This window comes from Branchiostoma lanceolatum, chromosome 3 (genome assembly GCF_035083965.1).
Source record: "Branchiostoma lanceolatum isolate klBraLanc5 chromosome 3, klBraLanc5.hap2, whole genome shotgun sequence".
Taxonomy (NCBI): domain Eukaryota; kingdom Metazoa; phylum Chordata; class Leptocardii; order Amphioxiformes; family Branchiostomatidae; genus Branchiostoma; species Branchiostoma lanceolatum.
In genome coordinates, this window is record NC_089724.1 from 31,706,724 (window position 1) to 31,726,007 (window position 19,284).

The window sequence follows — 19,284 nt, forward strand, 5'->3', positions numbered from 1 at the left end:
TTTTAAGGATAAAAGGCGTGTTTTTAACAAACTGCTCCCCCATGGTACTACTAGTGAAGTAACCCAAGTAAACAAAGCCTCCCGCTAGGACCGCGCGCAAGACTGGCTCTGATTGTCTGCAAATTCTGGCATCTCAGCGGTTTTGGAAATGCAAAACCAACACCAGGAGCAAAATAAAACCATGCACAACATTTTCATGGGTAACAGTGCAGCTATAGTGACATTTTTTTCTGCCGAGATTTGAAAGAAGGTTCCCGAATCTTGCGGGGACCATGCGCCGTGACCGTTATCGGCAGTGTTTCCAGACCTGCGGGACCGAACATCATGTGGCCGCGACCGCGTTGGACAGGTGGCCGCTATAGCCTAATTCTTAATGCTTATGTCAATGGGAAAAATCCAAGGGACCGACAAAAAGTGACCACTATGGGCAGGTGGCCGCTATGCAAAGGTGACCGCTAATACAGGTTTGACTGTACTATACATTTCATTATGTCAATCATCACCTAAGGTACCTGCGTACCCAAAGCAATAAAGATACACCAAACCCTGCATGAGTTATCCTCCTCCAAAGTTTCATACATAAAGGCCCACTGCAGCTCAAAACAAGTCGTCAAGAGGCCCAAACTTACACCACTTGTTCCCCGCCCCAAGACCCATCCACTATAAAAAAATCATGAACCTGTCGCCTCCAGAAAATTTCACCCCAAACTTTAAAGCTCCGCTGCAATACTTTAGATACCCGCTAGAAGGCCCATTATCGAACTTGACCTTCCTTTCTGTAAACCTTACCCACCCACTAAGTATCATGCAGAACCATCGACAGCTTCTCGAGTTATGTTGGCGACATACAAATACACATACACACAAAGCCCGCTGCAGTACCGACGGAAAATGCCAGGAGAACCATTTTTGAACTTGACCCCCGTTTCTACAACATCTACACAACTGCAAAAAATCATGAAGATCCATCAACGTTTCCGTCACTTTTTTTGCCTACATACAAACACAAAAAAATTCAAAGTCCGCTGCAGTACTGTTGAAAAACGCAAGGTAAACCATTTTCGAACTTGACCTTCCTTTGCACAACCACTACACACCTACCAAAAATCATAAATATTCATTGAAGTTTTCTTGAGTTATGCTTCTGACATACATACAGACCCACCCAACAGATTTTTCAACCGAAAACATAATCTTCCCGAGTACTAGTACTCGGCGAAGATAACTATGTCAAGTCATGGAATTTTACCGCTTCCGAGACAGCATCGGCTTCCAATGTGATGTGCAATGTAGTTATACATATAAATTTCCATCACAGGTAGTGTTACAGGTACTAACTTGTAAATGACAGCAGAAAATTTGTGATTTCATAAAACAGTGGTGGGTTCAAAATTCAGCTGCTATGTGTATTGCTACTTTGTGGTAGATATTTGGCTTGTTCATTGTTATTGCAATCATTTGATCAACCTGGGTTATAGGTCTTCAAAGATGTGTTTTATCCATGACATTTTAGTTTTTTTTAAGCTTGCATGCAGTTGATAAATCATTATGTGCCAAGAACTTCTGAAGATACCTCAGGCCTGGAAATAGTGGGTGCATGTGCACCTGTGTGCACCCAAAATTGGAGCTGTGCACCTAATTTGTGACTGTGGGTGCACCAGTGCACCTAGATATTTTGTAGGCTATAAGGTAAGGGTACTATTGTACACTAGTATACAGAGAATACAGAAATGTAAGTATCTTGACATACTTGCCTTTTAGACAGAATAGCTAAAATTACCCTTCGTTGTATTCTACTTGATGTATCTAGTTAGCTATAGAATTACAGATTGTAGTTCTTAAGAGCGTTAAACTTGGTAATTTTGTTTTGCTGACATTCAACTTTATTTTATGTGGTGCACCCAAAATGTTTTCTGTGCACCTAATTTTTTTTGTCGGGTGCACCAGTGCACCTATTTCCAAAAATGAATTTCGAGCCCTGTGCCTTCTTGTTAAACATTGTGCATGCAATACGAAGCAGTGTTACATCAAGTCATCTCCAAGTAGATAAAGAGAGTTCTCTCACCAGTGGAAAGACTTGCTGAACCAAGTTGTGTTAAACAAGCTGGACCCTATATCTTCTTGGAGATTTATGTTTGCCAGGGTATCACATATAGGGCAAGCATACACGTGTAGATTCAAAATGATATAAAACATGTATGAGTGGAACTTGGCTGTCACCTCAGTATCCAACTACACAGAAAACAGATGCAGACAAATTACTACCATCTTCAACATTCATGACTGGCACAACCATACAGTAGGTTAGAATACACCTACAATGTAACGTAACATGACCAATTTACGTCCGATTTATTCAAAACGTATTTATCTCAAAACCGCACGGACAGAGCCAAATTTTAAACCCATGGTCAGAAATATCAGCTCTTCAAAAAAGAAAATGCATGGTCTGTAAGTTTTTCTCCGCCTATTTAACGCCGTGCGAGCATGTATTTATACTGAGGTATATGATGAAGAATTGTGCTAGGGTAACCCATTATCGTCCACCTCGGTCTTTTCCCTTCTAGCGCTATGCTTGAAGAACATAGACCAGAAAAAAATGCACAGTAACTGTCCAAAGTAGTCTGCAGACAAATGATAATAAAATCACTATGTCTGTCCGGCCACTTGCTTAACGCGATGGAAAAAAAAAAGTTTATCTGTAAATTCCCCCCACATGCGCGGCACGTGGCGTTCACGTGGTAAACGCATGGCCATTATGGTTTGCTGTGCAAAAATTAAAGAGATGGCTAAGGATCTTACTTATGATGTTCTTTATTGCTCATGAGAACATTCTTTGGCATAATACACCGCGACATGTGGACATGAGCCAAACCGGACGTAAATAGGTTCTGCACGTAAATAGGTCATGTTCCGTTAGGAGTAGCTCCTTAAAGACACCATGCACAGGATTTGTGTGTTGTTTGCCAAAACTCTATTATGCTTTCCCTACTTTCAGCATTCTATGGCTCTCCATGTGTCAGCATAGATGGATTCATAGGCCTAGACAAGACCTAGAAAACATCTCTTCAAGTTGTCTTTGATTGAAAGTAAAATTTCTTACTTATTTGTTGGTTTCTCATGTTTTGCAGTGGCCATTATTCTGTGTTGAAAGGACAGTAGCTGTTGATATCATCTATTTAGAAAGGTGATGACTTGTTAATAGCTTTTTAATTGATTGGGAGGAGAAGTCATTTCCCACTACTCCGCCCACTCCATAACTACTGGACTTGCTAACTGTAGTAGCAGGCACAGCTTGAAATGATTATTTGCTGCTGACTACAAGATCTGTAAGAGAGATATTTAAGTGACTTTGTTGTCCATACTGGAAACTTTAGAACAGATCATCAGTACGGATATCATCCTAAGGAAATCCTTGAATGTACAATAAACGTTAGGGATATTACAAAGTAGCCCTATAGCACCTTATTACATACACTTGAGCTTCACTGTATAGCGGACTACCCTGTATAGCGGAGCACCTCGGTCGATTTCTACTATTTTCCCAACGATAGGACGGGCCTGGTAGAGGCTATAAATTTGCCCTGTCAAAATGCAAGGAAAACTGTATAGATTTCACACTTTTCTGGGAAGGGTGCCCACAAACCCCTACTTTGCAACCTTTAGTGCTTGCTGTGATGCTATCACCGTACCAATTTGTCTTCTGCACCTACTCTCCTACTCTGTAAAAAGTTATGGTGACTACATGTACCTGAGTTGTGCTGTCTCAGGCATAGCCTCTTTTGCAAACTTTCTAGTTGCTACTGGCATTTATTTCCAGGAGAGCGCGGGCAGCAGATAGCATCTCTCCTTCAAAAGAATCTGGCCCCAGTGTGTTATAAATCACGAATCAGTGCTCCCCCCACTCGAAATTTAATGCCAGCACCACCCAGAAAGCCGTCAAATCTCATACTCTCCAAGCAGGAGTCCAGCTCCGGCTGGTGTTTAATGTGTTTTGGAGAGTTTTGGGCGGGCTTTATATTTCATCCGTTTTCCTGATATCGCCCAGTCAAAATAGAAAACGTGACAAAAACGCCAGGTACACATATCAAAAACCAGCCGGAGCCAAACCTACGCATGTATTCTTGGAGAGTAGCTATCTCAGATCCTAGTCTTGCCTGGTCTTCCCATCAGGGAGGAACCCCTGCTGAAATCATTATTGACACAAGACAGTAAAGAGAGAGTAGAGCTGCCATCCAAACAGACATCCAGCAAACTATTTGCAATGTTTTTGTGCAATTGTGAGTTAATAGTGCCAATGATGATGATGAGTTAAGTGCCAATGACTTAAAAAAACTAGTTCTATAATGTATATGTACCATGGAATATACTGTACATGAAAAGAATGGGCTCTTTCCTAGGGGTAGGAAGATATGATCAGCTTGGATGACTAATTAGTTACAGGACTTCCTCCCCTGGGCATTCCCAGGCCAAGAGTTTCCTTGTTACCACCAGCCACCAGCTTGTGGAATCAAGGATCCTTCAATGGTGGAATCTAGGAGCTGGGGCAGGGCCATTCAGGGAACTCTGCCTGGGCTTTTCAGGATCTTTCAGCCCTTTGCCTGGGCTTTTCAGGATCATGACAGATCTGTACCAACTACATGTACAAAAAAATGAATTGAGATAAGCAGTGATCTCAAAAGGTAAATTTGTATTGATGAGAAGGAGGGTCTGCATGCCCTTTTTCGTGAAGCGTTACGAGCGATTTTAATTCACCGTTAATCGTTACCGGCCGCCTGAATTTACCGTTAATCGTTATCGGCATATTAATCGTGAAGCGTTACTGGTCGTTTTAATTCCTCGTTAAGCGTTATTTGTCATCCTGAATTCAACGTTAAGCGTTATTGAGTAATTCCTCGTTACGCAGGAAAAAGCATTTCAGTGGGTCAAGATTTCAAAATTTTCTCCAGGGAGCACAAAACTCCGGCAAAAATACGTCGGTAGGGCGCCCCCACAAAATTTCAAGCCGAAACACTTCTATTTTTCACTCTACCCGCAAAGTTTTCTCCTCAAAATTCAGGAAATTAAGTGTTTCGCGGTTCAAGATTTTAAAATTTTTCCCGGATGCATGCCAGGCCTCCGTCGAAAAATATTGTCAGAAGGGCGTCGGCCCCCAAACTCAAGCTGAAACTCGTTTTTTTTTCACAAACAGAGACATCATTAAACTTAACTTAAATTACCAGTAATATTTGCCCATCGAAATGCAAGAAATAGCGGTGTCAAGAATTTTCCCCGGGAGCATGTCGCAGCTCCGGCGAGGTCTGGAGGGCGTGACGCCCCTCAAAAATCAAGCTGAAACTCTTCTGTATTTTTTTTTTTTTTCAAACATAGATGTCATAAAATTTAGCTTACTCTTCAGGAAAATCCCCCCCCCCCCCGCCCTCAGAATGCAGGAAATAGCGTTTCAGAGGGTCAAGATTTCAAAATTTTCGTTGCGCCTTCGGCGCTCGTCATTGTGATCATGAAGTTTCCTGTCGCCGCCGAATTTAAAGCGTTCGGAGCTGGCGTGCGAGAATGGCATAGCGTAATAGGTCTCCTGCCACAAGATCAGGACGACTAGTGGCAAAGAACCGTCGTCTTCGGGGTATCTCATGTTCTAAAAATGCTGAATTTACCGTTAAGCGTTATCGGCCGGCCTGAATTTACCGTTAAGCGTTATCGGCTGGTCTGAATTTACCGTTAAGCGTTAACAGGACCCCCCCATGCAGACCCTCGAGAAGGTTTGTTTTTTCAAGCATGATAAATTCATACCATCTTGAGGAAGGCAGCGCCTGATGTGGACTACTGGTCTATTTCTTCCGCTGTGCTCGTGCATTAGCTCCTACCAATGTCGATCTAGTTGAGATTTGAACTGGTTTTGCTGGAGACTACACATTCAGGTAGAGAGTGCCAAATGTTTAAGGTCAAACAGTATCAGTAATACAAATCCACCAGACAATTTGGTGATCATCATGTGTTGGTGGCAAGAAATTTTAAAATTAAGAAACGATCTACCCGTATGTGCTCTTGAACATTTAGCAAGAGATAGAAATAGAAAACAAAGGGGCAGAAGGATGTGCATTCACACCCTGTTTTAGAGACTTTACTGAATGAATTATTCTTCTTACATAGCTTTCAAAGCTTTCGGTATAGCCTGGATGCCAGACCCCCAATCTCCAAAATATCTATCCCACGGTCTGGCATTCAGGCTGAGCCAGGCCTGGGCTGAGCTGAGTTTCAGCAGGGCCTCTTCATGGGCTGTTTATGATAAAAACCCAGATCTACCACTTCATGCAAGAGGTACACAGATGGTCTCTTGAGACTAGACTCCCAAAGAGGAGATCTGATCATGATAATAAGCCCAAGCCCAACAACACCAGAGAGAAGAGACCACAGGCACTGTGCCTGGGCAGTGCTGACAACAGTACATCTGGGATCAATCAGCCACCAGTTTTTTACTTGAAAATATAGCCTCTACCAGGCCCGTCCTATCGTTGGGAAAATAGTAGAAATCGACCAAGGTACTCCGCTATACAGGGTAGTCCGCTATACAGTGAAGCTCAATCGATACTTGAACTTCACTGTATACAGCGGACTACCCTGTATATCAGAGTACCTCGGCCGATTTCTACCATTTTCCCAACGATAGGACGGGGCCTGGTAGAGGCTATTGAAAATTGTCCAGTACTGAAGAATAACCAAATTTACCAGTCTGAGAAGTTGGGCAGAGAATTGGTTTTGCTAGCTTAAATTGACACAACTGTTGATAAATCCTTTGAAATGGTATTATATTTATTTTCGACCAATTCTGAGTCATACCAAAGACTTTGTAAAGATGGTACATACTTGTGAAACAGTATAGAAGTTCAACACACTTCACTGCCAGTGGACTAGCCCCCTGCTACAGTGATTGCACAACAGTGTGGCCCAGGGCTATAAAACGGAGATGGGCACCGCCCTATACATCAATAATGGTGTGGGAGGATTGTTTAAAAAAAATTACATATCTACAATTCTTCTTTGGATCCACCGGTCTATATAAAAGTGTCTGTATATAATATAGTGTGCCCTGATGCTACAATCCTTTTTTGACCAAGGACATACAGTCCTAATGGTTGGATAAGGCAAACTAATGAATACTGATAAATACTGATTACTTGCATCACAGCAGGTGCCCTGTTTGCAACTGGGGACCTGATATACGATATACCGGTAGGCCAAAGGTGATCATGAGCAAGACAGGTTTTAATCTTAAACTGAAATCTGACGGCTTTAGAGTAAAAGAAGAAGAAAAATCCTTAGCCTCTACCAGGTTCCGTCCGATCGCTCGGAAAATAGTAGTAATCGGCCAAACAGAGTGAATAGTATGCCAGGGGTACAGTGAAGCTCAATAGGGGACTACCTTGTATAGCGGACTACCCCTGACACTCTATTTAATTATTTGGCCTATTTCAACTATTTTCCCAGCGATTGCATGGATGGAGCCTGGTAGAGGCTAAGAAATCCTGGCTATGGTGTTAGAATTGCATAGACCTGTGTCATCCCAGTTAGCTTACATGTACCTCAGTCTGTAAAACAGTCTGAGGAAAATTCATTACGCTTTATCATTAGCTATTTATTGATAGTGTAATGTGGCTTTGTTACGGCTCAAATATTTTTAGCCAAGCACGTTTTGGTTCCAGGGTCACCCCCACTCCTCTGAAGAAGCGTGTTGTGCTCTTTTACATGCAAAGTTTGATGCCCAAAAGCTCCTTTACTACAACAAGGGTGCAGGCTTTATGTACCCCTCCAATGCAGTCTCCTTCGGAACGCTGATAATTTTGATACAGTGTACTAGCATACTACACCATCTACTGTATGGCTCCCATAGTTGCTCCAAGGTGGTTTAAAATCATTGATTTGTTGGCCTCCTTGCTGGCTAACACTAAATCTCTACTAGTAGTATAAGGGTACAGGTGACGCTGTCATATATAAAGGACCATTAGAGAGACGCATACATGCGTGCCATGAGGAAAGCAATATGTCAGACCCTACATCTGCTTGAAGATCAGCTGACACCAACCAAGCTGGTTAGAGCAAATATGGACAGGACTGTACCCAAACTACCATCTGTGTACCCAGAAGTAAGCTGGGGGTAACACATCTTTGCTCAAACAGTACAAAGGAAGCAGAAATTTTGTCGCTGCATAACGATGGGCTTTCTTGACTAACTTTGTCAGACAGGAAAGCCATCTGGGAAGGTTTTGAAGGTGTTTCTCCTTTTCACTATAACCTCCTTGTGTGACCACAATGTGGTACCGAAATGAAATGATGCGCAGAACTTTCTTGAAAGTTGGCACTGCATAAAACTGAGTGCAGAATGGTGTAAGTTATCTCAAGTTGGCCCTTCTCCCCACGAAAGAAATGAGACTAATCATGAGGTCACATTTTTCCAACACGTTTACAGACAAGAATAAAACCCACACAGAATAAATGGGACCATTTGTCTTTCAATGTCTTAGAAAAGAAAGTCAAACCCAATATCAGTTAGAACTACATGTAAGAGTAAGTGGTTAAGACTAGAGTAGTCACATGTTATACTGTTCATCATTGTCTGTCTGTACTTTCCGTGTTACATGTACTTGCAATTAAGCCTTTGGCCATGAACTTTCTCTTTAGGCATCATCATAACAATATACCTATCAACCCCATCATCTAGCCCAAACTCTAGGAACTAACAAGGACGACACTCGGGCTACCCATCATCTTCCTTGCATATCATAACCAACTAGCTTGAGTGTCATTTTGTTTCAGTTCCAGGCTCTACCCTTCACCAAGCAGTCTGAGATCACTGCCATTCAAGTGTCTGGAATAAATGTATCTGTCCAGATTCTGGCCTAGCATGCTGATTGGTCCCTTCAAAGCTCCACGGGAAGCCTTGTCCTTGTCACTCAGCTTAACGACTTTCTCCACATGGTATCTCTGTAGGGACCACATCTTACTAGGGACCACACTTCTCAGAAATGGCCGAAAGAAATGACGAAAAACATGGAGTTGATTAAATGTCATACATAGACAATGATATAGTTTTTTCTTCAGATCTTTGTAAAATCGTCATGATAACACTTTCTATATACCAAAATGCAGGTACTACAGCCTCGTCGGTAAATAAGGTCTTTCTGGGATGGGGTGATCCCTGCTGAGATAGCATATGGAGCTCTGACAGAAGGGACCAATCAGCGTGCTAGAAAAGAATATGAATGAACCAGACAACTCGAAATGGGATTTCTCTCAACATCTCTCAGCCAAAATGATGATGATGATCCCTGAGAAGATTGCACAGCAACAAATTTTTGGGTTCTCAGCACTCAGATTAAAGAACAAAATATTGAGGACCATGTTTAGGCCTTCAGAGCACTCAGTTTTATTCAAGCAGTTTTTTTCTGCCTGTCCTCTGCTTCTGATGATGTCTGTCTGCTATATTTTTGTCACCTTTCAATGTCCACAAATCAAGTAACCGGTGTGGCCAAAACACTAAAAATGTTAGCTTTCCCTTTTTGGACTGTGTTTGTTTCGCTCAATCAACCACGGCCCCTGGGGAGCCAGGCCTTAATGAATGTCATAGTCCTACAATCATAGGGTGGGGTAGGTAAATTAGGTTCCCCTCCCTTTCAATTAAAAAGCTATTAACAAATCATCTCTGTCAAGTTTTGCTGGACACAACATACAGTAATGGCAGTATCACATGCAGTGCCGTGCACTAACATTTATGTGGCTCCAGATTTAGAACTAAGAAACTTTCAGAATGCCTGATCATTCATTTCATTATCAATGCTTACCCATACTTGATTTGAGTTTATGTTCCTCACTGTCACTGTGTTTAAAGCTGTTTTTCGCTACAGCTAACTTTAAAGTAGCTATGATACATCCTTGCTGAGAAGTATAATATTATAATATTACAATATTGCACCGCACAATCTTTTATTTCTTTTTTAAGTTAATGCATTTTTCTAGTCATCCTCTAAAACTGTAACAGAGTAACAGAGCAACGTTGTATTGTAACATTACACAGTCAAGTTCATTTTAATTCAGACTAGGGATTTTAAGGCTTCACGTTCAAATTTATACAGCCCTACCGTACTAGAAGTTTGATTACATTGTATGTTATTTTAGACAACTTCTACCACCCTAACATTGCCACTGACAGAAGTTACCATGACTGTATCTGTATCTGTATAGCCAGCTTCGCAGGCACGCGGCGCGGCAGCAGCTGGTTATATTACACTGAACGGCCTGTCACACCAAACTTTTGAACATCTGACTGCAATCGTTCTTTGAAGCTATGCAGTGAAGGTGTTCCTACAGCATCTGATGACAACGAGTTCCATTCTACTATGGTTCTCAGGAAATACGAATTTTTGAACACATCAATCCTTGGTTGATAACTCTGGTACTAAAAGGCATGGCTATTTCTTGTCCTTCCACTCCCTCATGAACAGAGTCAAGGAGTGGAATGACGACAGCTAACTTCTGCCTCTTTTATCCTACCCTGGCTACTATCAAAAGCTACAACATCATGTGTGTTACTTCTGTCAACCTCTGCCACCTGCCACCATATAATGTCCACTGGCAGAAGTTAGCATGATGTCACCTAACTTCTGCCAACTTCTTCCACCTGCCAAAGATACGCCAAAAATAGTTACTCATTGACAAGCAAGTGGATAAAATTTTGAAACAGTCAGACGTTTCAGACAGCATCCACTGTCTTTCGTCAGTGTCTTTCCTCCAAGTAGATATGTTAATGAGGTAAAGACAATTTCAGATTGTTCAATAGAATAGTTGTATAATGAATCAGTTAGCTCATGTTGTTTTAGGAGCTAATGTCCCTAACCAAAACTAGGTACTCATCTACACCTAAGTGAAGTGAGTGAAGTCGTGTTAAGTGCCTTTTCCAAGGACACAGCATTGGGGCATATCAGTAGTTTTGAACTCGGGACCTGTCAGTTCTGGGCGTAACATCCCACACAGTGCCTAAACTTCATTGCCAGTGGGCAGTTCATTCCATCCTGGTGTTCATTCCACTCCTTCACGAAATGTGGAAGTCCCACAAACACTTGTAAAAGAAAATGACGAAAATAGCCCTGTAGCCTGTGATACGATTCTAAGTCATGTTCGCTGTAGCGTCCGCGCTATTTAATTAAAGACAGGGCGCTCTGTTTAAGCCCACAAAGAACTGTTCGACTAAAAAGCCATGAGTTGCAAGTGAAATGAGATAATCAGGATTGGTTAGCTCCATTTTCCCATCAAAAGTACAAAACTCACACAACAATAAAACCATTCTTATCAATTTTCATATCATACTAATCAATATTAAAGGATGTTGGAACATAAATTTGAAGATCACATTAAAAAATCTGAAGATCGTTCGAAACAAACTACGTAAATGCTACACTGCAGTTTGTGTTATGACCGCCAAGACCACAGTCTTTGGCCGTTGATGTCTTTGTACAACCAATAAGCCTCTATCACAGAGCAGACTCACATATTAAAGACATCACATGCCCCAAACCGCGTAGCTCTCTTCTTGTATTGTATATGTGTACGTAAGTGTAATTGGTATATTTTGAAGTTTTACTGTGTCGACGACATCTTTCTACTAATTTTCCTGTTCATAGAAGGTACTAATCACAGGTTAGAGCGTAATTGATATTTGCGTGATGAATACAACCGCGTGTCCCGCCACGCGTGTCCCGCCACGGCCAACGTACATTGTAGTCAGACGGCAACGGTGTTTACATTTTTTTTTCACGTCGGTTTTCTACTACCGGTAAACAAATATAATAAAACAAATACCATTTTTTTGTGTTTTGTAAAACTTTGTTTCTCATGTGTATGAGATTTGTTGGCGAGCTGTCACTACGCAATAAAACGGGTCCCCAGAAAGTGCGAAATGGAACAAACTAAAACAACATGCTTGCTTGGAACATTATGTAACATTATGAAATGAAATACCAGTAGATATATAAGGAACGTTGTAACATTCACAGTAACGTGAACAGGAAGCATTTTATATACAGAAGTGAGTGGTAAATAGATAATATAATGTGTTTTATTTCGTGAATCTATTTGATGATATCAAATACAACGTTTTTGCCGCGTTTGTCCATCTCATAATTCACAAAGAGGCATGAGGCAAGCGTGATTTTATCATTTATACAGCGTGTTGCGGGACGGGCAGGCGGTTGGGATTTTTTAACGTTTCCCTCCCTCCACTCGTGCCCCAGTGCATATGCTTTTTCGACCGATATCTACGATTTTGCCATCCCCAAACATCTGATCGCGGTGTGGACTGGCAAAATATCCATATAGCACACGAACGCATTGTTTTGGACCACGAACGCATTGGTTTGATACATTTTAGTTGCCTAAATAGATTTTCTTACTAGAAAAATGCCACATTTTTGCTTTTTTCTCACGGACAAAAAAACTAATTTTTGGGTGTAAGAACAACTAGTAAGTTGTATGAAAATACTTAAAGTACATGTAGGATAAATGAGACAAGGGTGTGCTTGCATTGAGATGTGAATACTGTGAATGTTACAACGTTCCTTATATTTCGCTATCTACTGGTATTTCATTTCATTATGTTACATATGTTGTTTTAGTTCGTTCCATTTCGTTCCATTTCGCACTTTCTGTGGACCGCAATAATACTCTATTCAGTGCAACCATTATTGGTGTTCATTTTCTAATCGGTCCAACAACCAGTCCACCGATTTTTTCCAGATCGTTTTTTTCGGACCAGTCCAGCAAGAAATACCGGTTTTGTACACTCAGGTACCGTGTACCGGTACCCATCCCTAGTACACATTATATAATCTGTACTGAGACTCAATTTGAGTGATGTCTCTGTAGCTCAACTTCACAAGTTGAGCTCCTGGTTCCAATTAGTTGGTAACTGGGAGACATTGGCTCAATCGTGGGAAGGGCATCTTGGTTGGGGGTGCACCGATTTTTTGGAAGGGACGTAAAATGGGGTTCTCATGTTCAAAGGGTTAAAGCAACCTCTCCATGTGAAATTATACCCTGCTACTGAAACAGCAAGGAAACTTGCTGCCCATTGTCAGGTATGTGCCACTTAAGGCACTACAAGGGTCTGAATGAACAAACAAACTGACTCAATTTGAACAAGAGTTCCGGGACCTCATATCTCCATGAACTACATGTACATGTATTCTGTTTATGCAAATGGCTTACACATTTACATAATATGTGCTTGGTCATGAACACATTTAACCAACTTACACATGTCGCAATGTTGACAAACCTTCATCTAACAATTAGATGAATTATGGCACTTTTGCATTAATTATGCAAATTAGGAATAAATTATATCACCATTTTTCATGGAGATAATGAAAGACTTTTCACAGAACAGATTTAAAAGCATCATGCTAAAACTAAAGCATCAAACACGGTGACTGTAATCTGCATTTTTCATGTTTCAGATGTTCCCTTAGCTAGTACATGTAGTTAAAAGTTGTAAAATATAATCAGACAGGACTATTTCATCTTGTTGAATATTTCCTAGGTGAATGGAAAGGCACGAACCGCATCAGCAACCCAAAGGCTCTTGGAACTCTCGAAGCCGAAGGGTTTGGCTGACGGATTTGTTAACAACAGAGAAGTTGCATGGCCAGTCTCTCGATCAGCGCGACGCAACCAACCCACGGAACGCCTCGGCCAACTGTCCATCCCAATCATCAGGGCCACCATGGACCATGTGCAATTTGACCCTGATGCTTTTCTGGTGAAGGAAACTGCCAAGAAAGCACGATGCTCACAGAGGGTCGAAGAGCTAGCACAGCCCCTTCTACGGTAGACATTTTGTAAGTCAAGCAGGTATCTCACCAGACTGCGCCTAATTGCGCCAAAATGTTTTGGCAACTTTTTTCCTTGTGGTTACACTGACATGGGAAAACTAGAGTTCCACGACCTCAGACCTTTGCCGACGGATCTTAGCCTTTTCGAGTCTTCCCATTTATTATGCATATAAGGATAAGATGTCATTTGCATGTGTTAGTTGATCATCTTCTCTAAACAAATAACACAAGTTGTTCAAAGTATGAAAGTCTAATATCTAAGCAAAGACAATTTGTAGCATTTCCTCATAAGCTGTGTAAACGAGGCCCTCATTTGCATGATTTATGTCTGATAATGTCCACTGCAGAAGGAAATCTCCATCATCTACCATTATGAAGATATAGTATTTTTTATAATATTCATTTGCATAATTGATATCTATCGATATTCTTCTCTTTCTCAGTACCTAGGTCACAGGTTTGAGAGTCCTGTATTGGACTGCAGAGAATTACCATTAATTATGCAAACTAGCTACTGATTTGCATAACTAGTTTATGATCTTGTCAATCATCACTTAAGCTTTCTACATACCAAATATCATGGCGATCCATCAACCCCTTCTTGAGTTATTCCCTTTCAAAGTTTGAAACAAAATCGGCTCCTGTAGTTTAAAAAAAGCCGCTAGGGGACCCAAACCTACACAACATACGGAGAGGGACCGGTTAATGGACCTGCGCACAAAGCCCAGTTTGCATGTCCACGTTTTTTTTCTTGTTATTATTTTTGAGAATTTTCTCCTGGTGAAATCTTTGGTCAATTTTGGCCAGTTTTCAGGCAGGGGGACCAGACATGTGTTTAATTTTCAAATCCAGAAAGAAATTGTGGCCTTTGACCTTTGTTGTGGTGTAGAATTGCATCATTTGGGAGGGGAATTTCCCCTACTAGACCAGCGATTCCCAGCTGCAGGGGGTAAGATCAGGGTTTGTTTACGTTCAAACACGTCTAGTGCGTTAGAATGCAGGAGTCGAACCCCGGCTTTTTCCAAAAACGGCAACTAGACATGTTTAGCTGTCCAGTGGATGGAAGTTTTTGGACATTGAAATACTGTTAAGTGTACTTTGAAGCCTGTTTTTGTTCCTTGTTTTGTATATAATCTGATGGAAGTCTGTTCAACTGCTCCCTCCCCATACTTTCCCTCCAAAGAGCTATCTACCAAATCAAAAACATGACCATAGCATGTCCAGAGCACAAGAAATCAAACCTGGAAGTTCCGCTGCAGTACCATAGCAAGCCACTAGTGGGCCCAAAATCTAATCACTTCGAGGTCTTAAGAAGACCTACCCACATACCAAGTATGAAGACAATCCATCCAGGCATTCTCGAGTTATACTGTTTACAGACACACTAACACACACACATACGAACGCTGTACAAAACATAACCTTCTCGTCGAAGGTAATAAGTGACCTCTACAAACAAAACGGACACACCCAGAATGTCATATTCTTAGTTTGGCTCATTATATAAAAGATACCTTTCTTGGAAATCTCAGTGTTGCCGCTGAATGAAAAAAACAAAAACAGATTTGCAATGATTTGCTGCTTTGCGCCATTGGGTGATTTACTAATTTTTGTTAAATTCAAAAAAATCTACGAGTTGATGTGACAAATGATTGGCACCAATTGGCGCTACTTTGCGAATGCCTTTTGCAATTTGGTGCAGTCCAATGAGATACCCACTTCAGCATCTCTATGAAAGAGATATACTTGAAAGAGGAGCATGCCACTTGTATGCTTAATAATATTTTCCAGTTGACCCAATGCTGCTATATTTTGGTGTATGAAATTGATCCTAAATCAGCTGTTAAAACCGAAATAACTGATGATTTTGATTGCAGAAATGGCTGCTTAATGATACAAAAATCACTTCACTGGTGTGAAGTTGGAAACTTTTCTATGACATGGTTGAATATTGTAACAGTCATGTAATTCTCAATAACAAATTTGGCAGAATTTCAAGGAATGTAAAGTAGCAAACAACAGTATTGTATTCATTAGGGTGACTGTTAACCGGTAAATAAGGCTGCCTGTTTACAGTTTTGTTAGCGCAATACCGTGTCAAGGCAATAAGACTAGTTGAGATTATTCTTCACCCAACATATAAGTCTGATAATAATGTGCCTTTTAAATCACAAAAGAAAGTAGAAATAGATCCTGCACATATATAGTATGGGTTGTTGGTGATCTGATGTAATAGTACATAGCAACATGATAGAGATGGGAGAATTGTCAGTGGACAGGAGGATTGAGAAAAACAATTGAAAATGCCACAGAAAATGTTAGAGAGTGGTAAAATGAATTATAAAAAAAAAACATTTTGTACCAATTCCTGTCAGTCAACCCTTTACCGTTTTATTGAATTCAATGTGATAATTGCTCACCATGTCAACATGAGAAACATGTTACATCCAGGACACAAAGACTATGTATTGTTTTTGATGTTTGCTGCAGCAGAATATTCATCTTGAATTTTTTCAACTTAATAATGTAACACTGAATGGCTGCTGAAGAAAATTGTACAGTATTGTACTGTATGTCTGGTAGGTTTATGAAAGACATTAGATTTTGTTGAGTTGTGAAATAAAGCATTAATATCATAATGAGCCTGTTCAATTTCTCACACTCAATATCTGGTTTATTGTTTTTTGTTCCATTATAATGTTTATTATGCAGTTCAATTTTTGTCTCTTTCAGCAGATTGCCAGCCATTGAACATTCCAGCATTTTGATATGATATGTATTTGCAAAAAAATAAACCAACTTAGCAAACATACTTTCATTAGGCCACACCAATTTCATTTCTTGGTTAACGGAATTTTTGAAAAAAAATGCTAGATTGGAAAATCAACATGAAAACAGTATCTCAGAGTTAAGTTTGTACTTTGGTGCACTCAGTTTCAGAGAGTGAAGATGGTCAGGTGCAAGTTTTCACCCCAGTTTTAATAATGTCCTTGTGCTAATATTAAAAACAAAAATCCGTTAACCAAGAAATGAAATTGGTGAGGCCTTATTATGTGCAACCCAATTATGATTCTGTACATTAAATCACACAAAAAACAAGAGTGTACAAGTTTGCTACAATTTCCCAGATGCCAATAATGGCTATTGACAATGCTCTGACAATGGCACCTGAGACAAGTCATACAACTGACCCTTTTCAACATGAAGGTACATGTAATTTGATGAAATGCTACAATAACTGTTAATCTTGAAATACTCATGTTTTTCTAAGTTTGAGGTCAAGCAAAGTAACTCATAACACCCATAAACAGGCACTGGCACTGATTCAACAACAAACTCAAAGATACCGCAAGCTTGATTTTCAACTTGCAGTGAAATTTGTGTGCTTTGAAATTTACAGTTACTATACCTCTTGTTGTTTTTTCATGATGCAAAAAAAATCTTAGTAACCCATTGAGATTTTTCTTCGTACATGGTGTACTTTCAATTCTATCAAATTCATCATCCCTGACAGAACTCTTTGTACATTTGACCCACCCCCCCCCCTTACATATATTACTAACTTCTGTGTCATGAAGTTTTTATATCTTGTACCAACAGAGTCAAACCTGTACAAGTGACCACCTCTACATAAGGACCATCTGGCTACTTTTGGGTGGTCCCTTGAATAATTTTCCCCATTGACATAAGCATTCAGAATCCAGTCTATAATGACCACATGGACCCAATTTTATCGGTCCCCTGAGTGTTCTATTGGGCAATTTTGACTGTATCCAACTTCAACAACCAAGCTAATTTAGATTTGGTGTGACCTAACAACATGGCTGATCTATAATTTCTTGTACTGGACAGCTTCAGAGGAGTCTCCCTCCATGAGTCTCCCTGGGATGTGCATCAAGTCCACTATAAATAACTTTGGGGGATACTTTGCACCATTGGCCTGAAATAGAATTGGCAGCCTGTCAGTAACATCATACAACAAATACAACAAACCCAACTTATCTAATATATATATATATAATATATATATAGCACAACAACAATCACTGTCCATTGTCACATGTACATGTATGTCCCCTGTCTACCATGTACTTGCAATTAGCCTTCAGGCAAGAAATTTGTAAATAAACTTTATTAAGTTACAACTTGTTTTGACAGCATAAAATTTAGAAGAAACAATATCAAATGTTATATCAATTATTATAAAAATCTATGGTGACTTTCTGTTTTCTTTGTAAACTAGAATGTTCTAAAACAAGTGGTGTGTTGTAACACAGGTTAGATGTAACAACAAGGAGGCAGTGCAGTTCACATGTTACCTAATGCTTAGTATCTATATGGACCTAGACTAACACTCCTACGGTAACAGTATATCCACTCAAGGACATATCCTATATAATGTCCTTGATCCACTCTAGGCATAAAACCACAAAATGAAATACAGTACATTGAAAGATAACAGAAGAAGACTTCACTCCTAAGAACTTTTTGAAAGTTTGTTCATTCGCTCATACCCTTTGTACTGTGGCACATAAATGTAGGGCAGCAAATTTCCTTGCTGTTTTAGTAGCAGGGTATATTTTTACAGGGAGGGGTTGCTAGCCCTTTCTCTTTAAGGTTCCGGTTTGGAATTGTTTTGACACAATGGCCAAATAGATCCTAAAATAAGACGCAAATCCTAGGTTCTCGGTAGTTTTGGCTCCCGATTTTTCGGCTATCGCTAAAGCAGTGCGTTATCTTTTATATTTCCTGAAAAGCCCAATCTTCGTAGCGTTTTACGGTTTCCGAGTTTTGGTCGTCCGCGGGTACTTCCTGGTATTAGTGCGCGATGACGGTAACGCGGCTTTGTCGCCTGATTACCCGAATCGTGCGTTCTATGTGCGTTTTGCGTGGTTTCGTACCATCGGGGATTGCGGAAAATGTATCCTCAGAATTTTTTTCATTTTTCCTAATTGCACAGACAGAATGATGACCTTTATTCCCATATCAGTCATTATCCAAGGAAAACTCTTATTTTCCTTCCAGCGGCCTTGGAAGAATGCCCTAAAAATAGCAGTTTTGGGGATGAAAATTGCTTTTAGTGACGGTTTTCACTAAAAATGACGTTTCCACAGAAAATATCAAATTCGTCTGTTGTTCGAAGACACCCTATCCATCGGAAACATTGAATCGGCCGAAAAAGGATGTTTGGAAAAGCGCTATTGCTTTTCTGGGAACGAGTCAGGTCGGCCCCGAATTGTAAAAAAAACTCCGAACCGAGACCTTAACCCTATTCAGACCGGGGCTGGGGCTTTTGAGGCCCGTGCCAACTTTTAAGTCGCATAACTCCAGAACGGCTTATGCTTGCGCCGCCAAACTTGGTGACTTTTCCTAAAATTTAGTTAGCAACAATTTCATAGTAATT

General features: G+C 40.4%; 2 protein-coding genes across 6 annotated transcripts in view; one reads left to right on the forward strand and one right to left on the reverse strand.

Annotated features, from left to right (window-relative positions):
* Positions 1 to 16,519, forward strand: part of LOC136431429 (sperm microtubule associated protein 2-like) — a 37,349-nt gene extending 20,830 nt beyond the window's left edge. For both annotated transcript variants that reach the window (XM_066422803.1, XM_066422804.1), the window contains exon 8: positions 13,589 to 16,519. In XM_066422803.1, coding sequence (XP_066278900.1) covers positions 13,589 to 13,879 — 291 coding nt within the window. In that variant the 3' untranslated portion in view covers positions 13,880 to 16,519. The remainder of the gene's footprint in view (positions 1 to 13,588) is intronic.
* The window catches only part of LOC136431428 (armadillo repeat-containing protein 3-like), an 84,314-nt gene continuing 81,279 nt past the window's right edge, over positions 16,250 to 19,284 (reverse strand). For all 4 annotated transcript variants that reach the window (XM_066422801.1, XM_066422800.1, XM_066422799.1 and 1 more), the window contains one exon: positions 16,250 to 17,820. In XM_066422801.1, the coding sequence (XP_066278898.1) occupies positions 17,710 to 17,820 (111 nt within the window). In that variant the 3' untranslated portion in view covers positions 16,250 to 17,709. The remainder of the gene's footprint in view (positions 17,821 to 19,284) is intronic.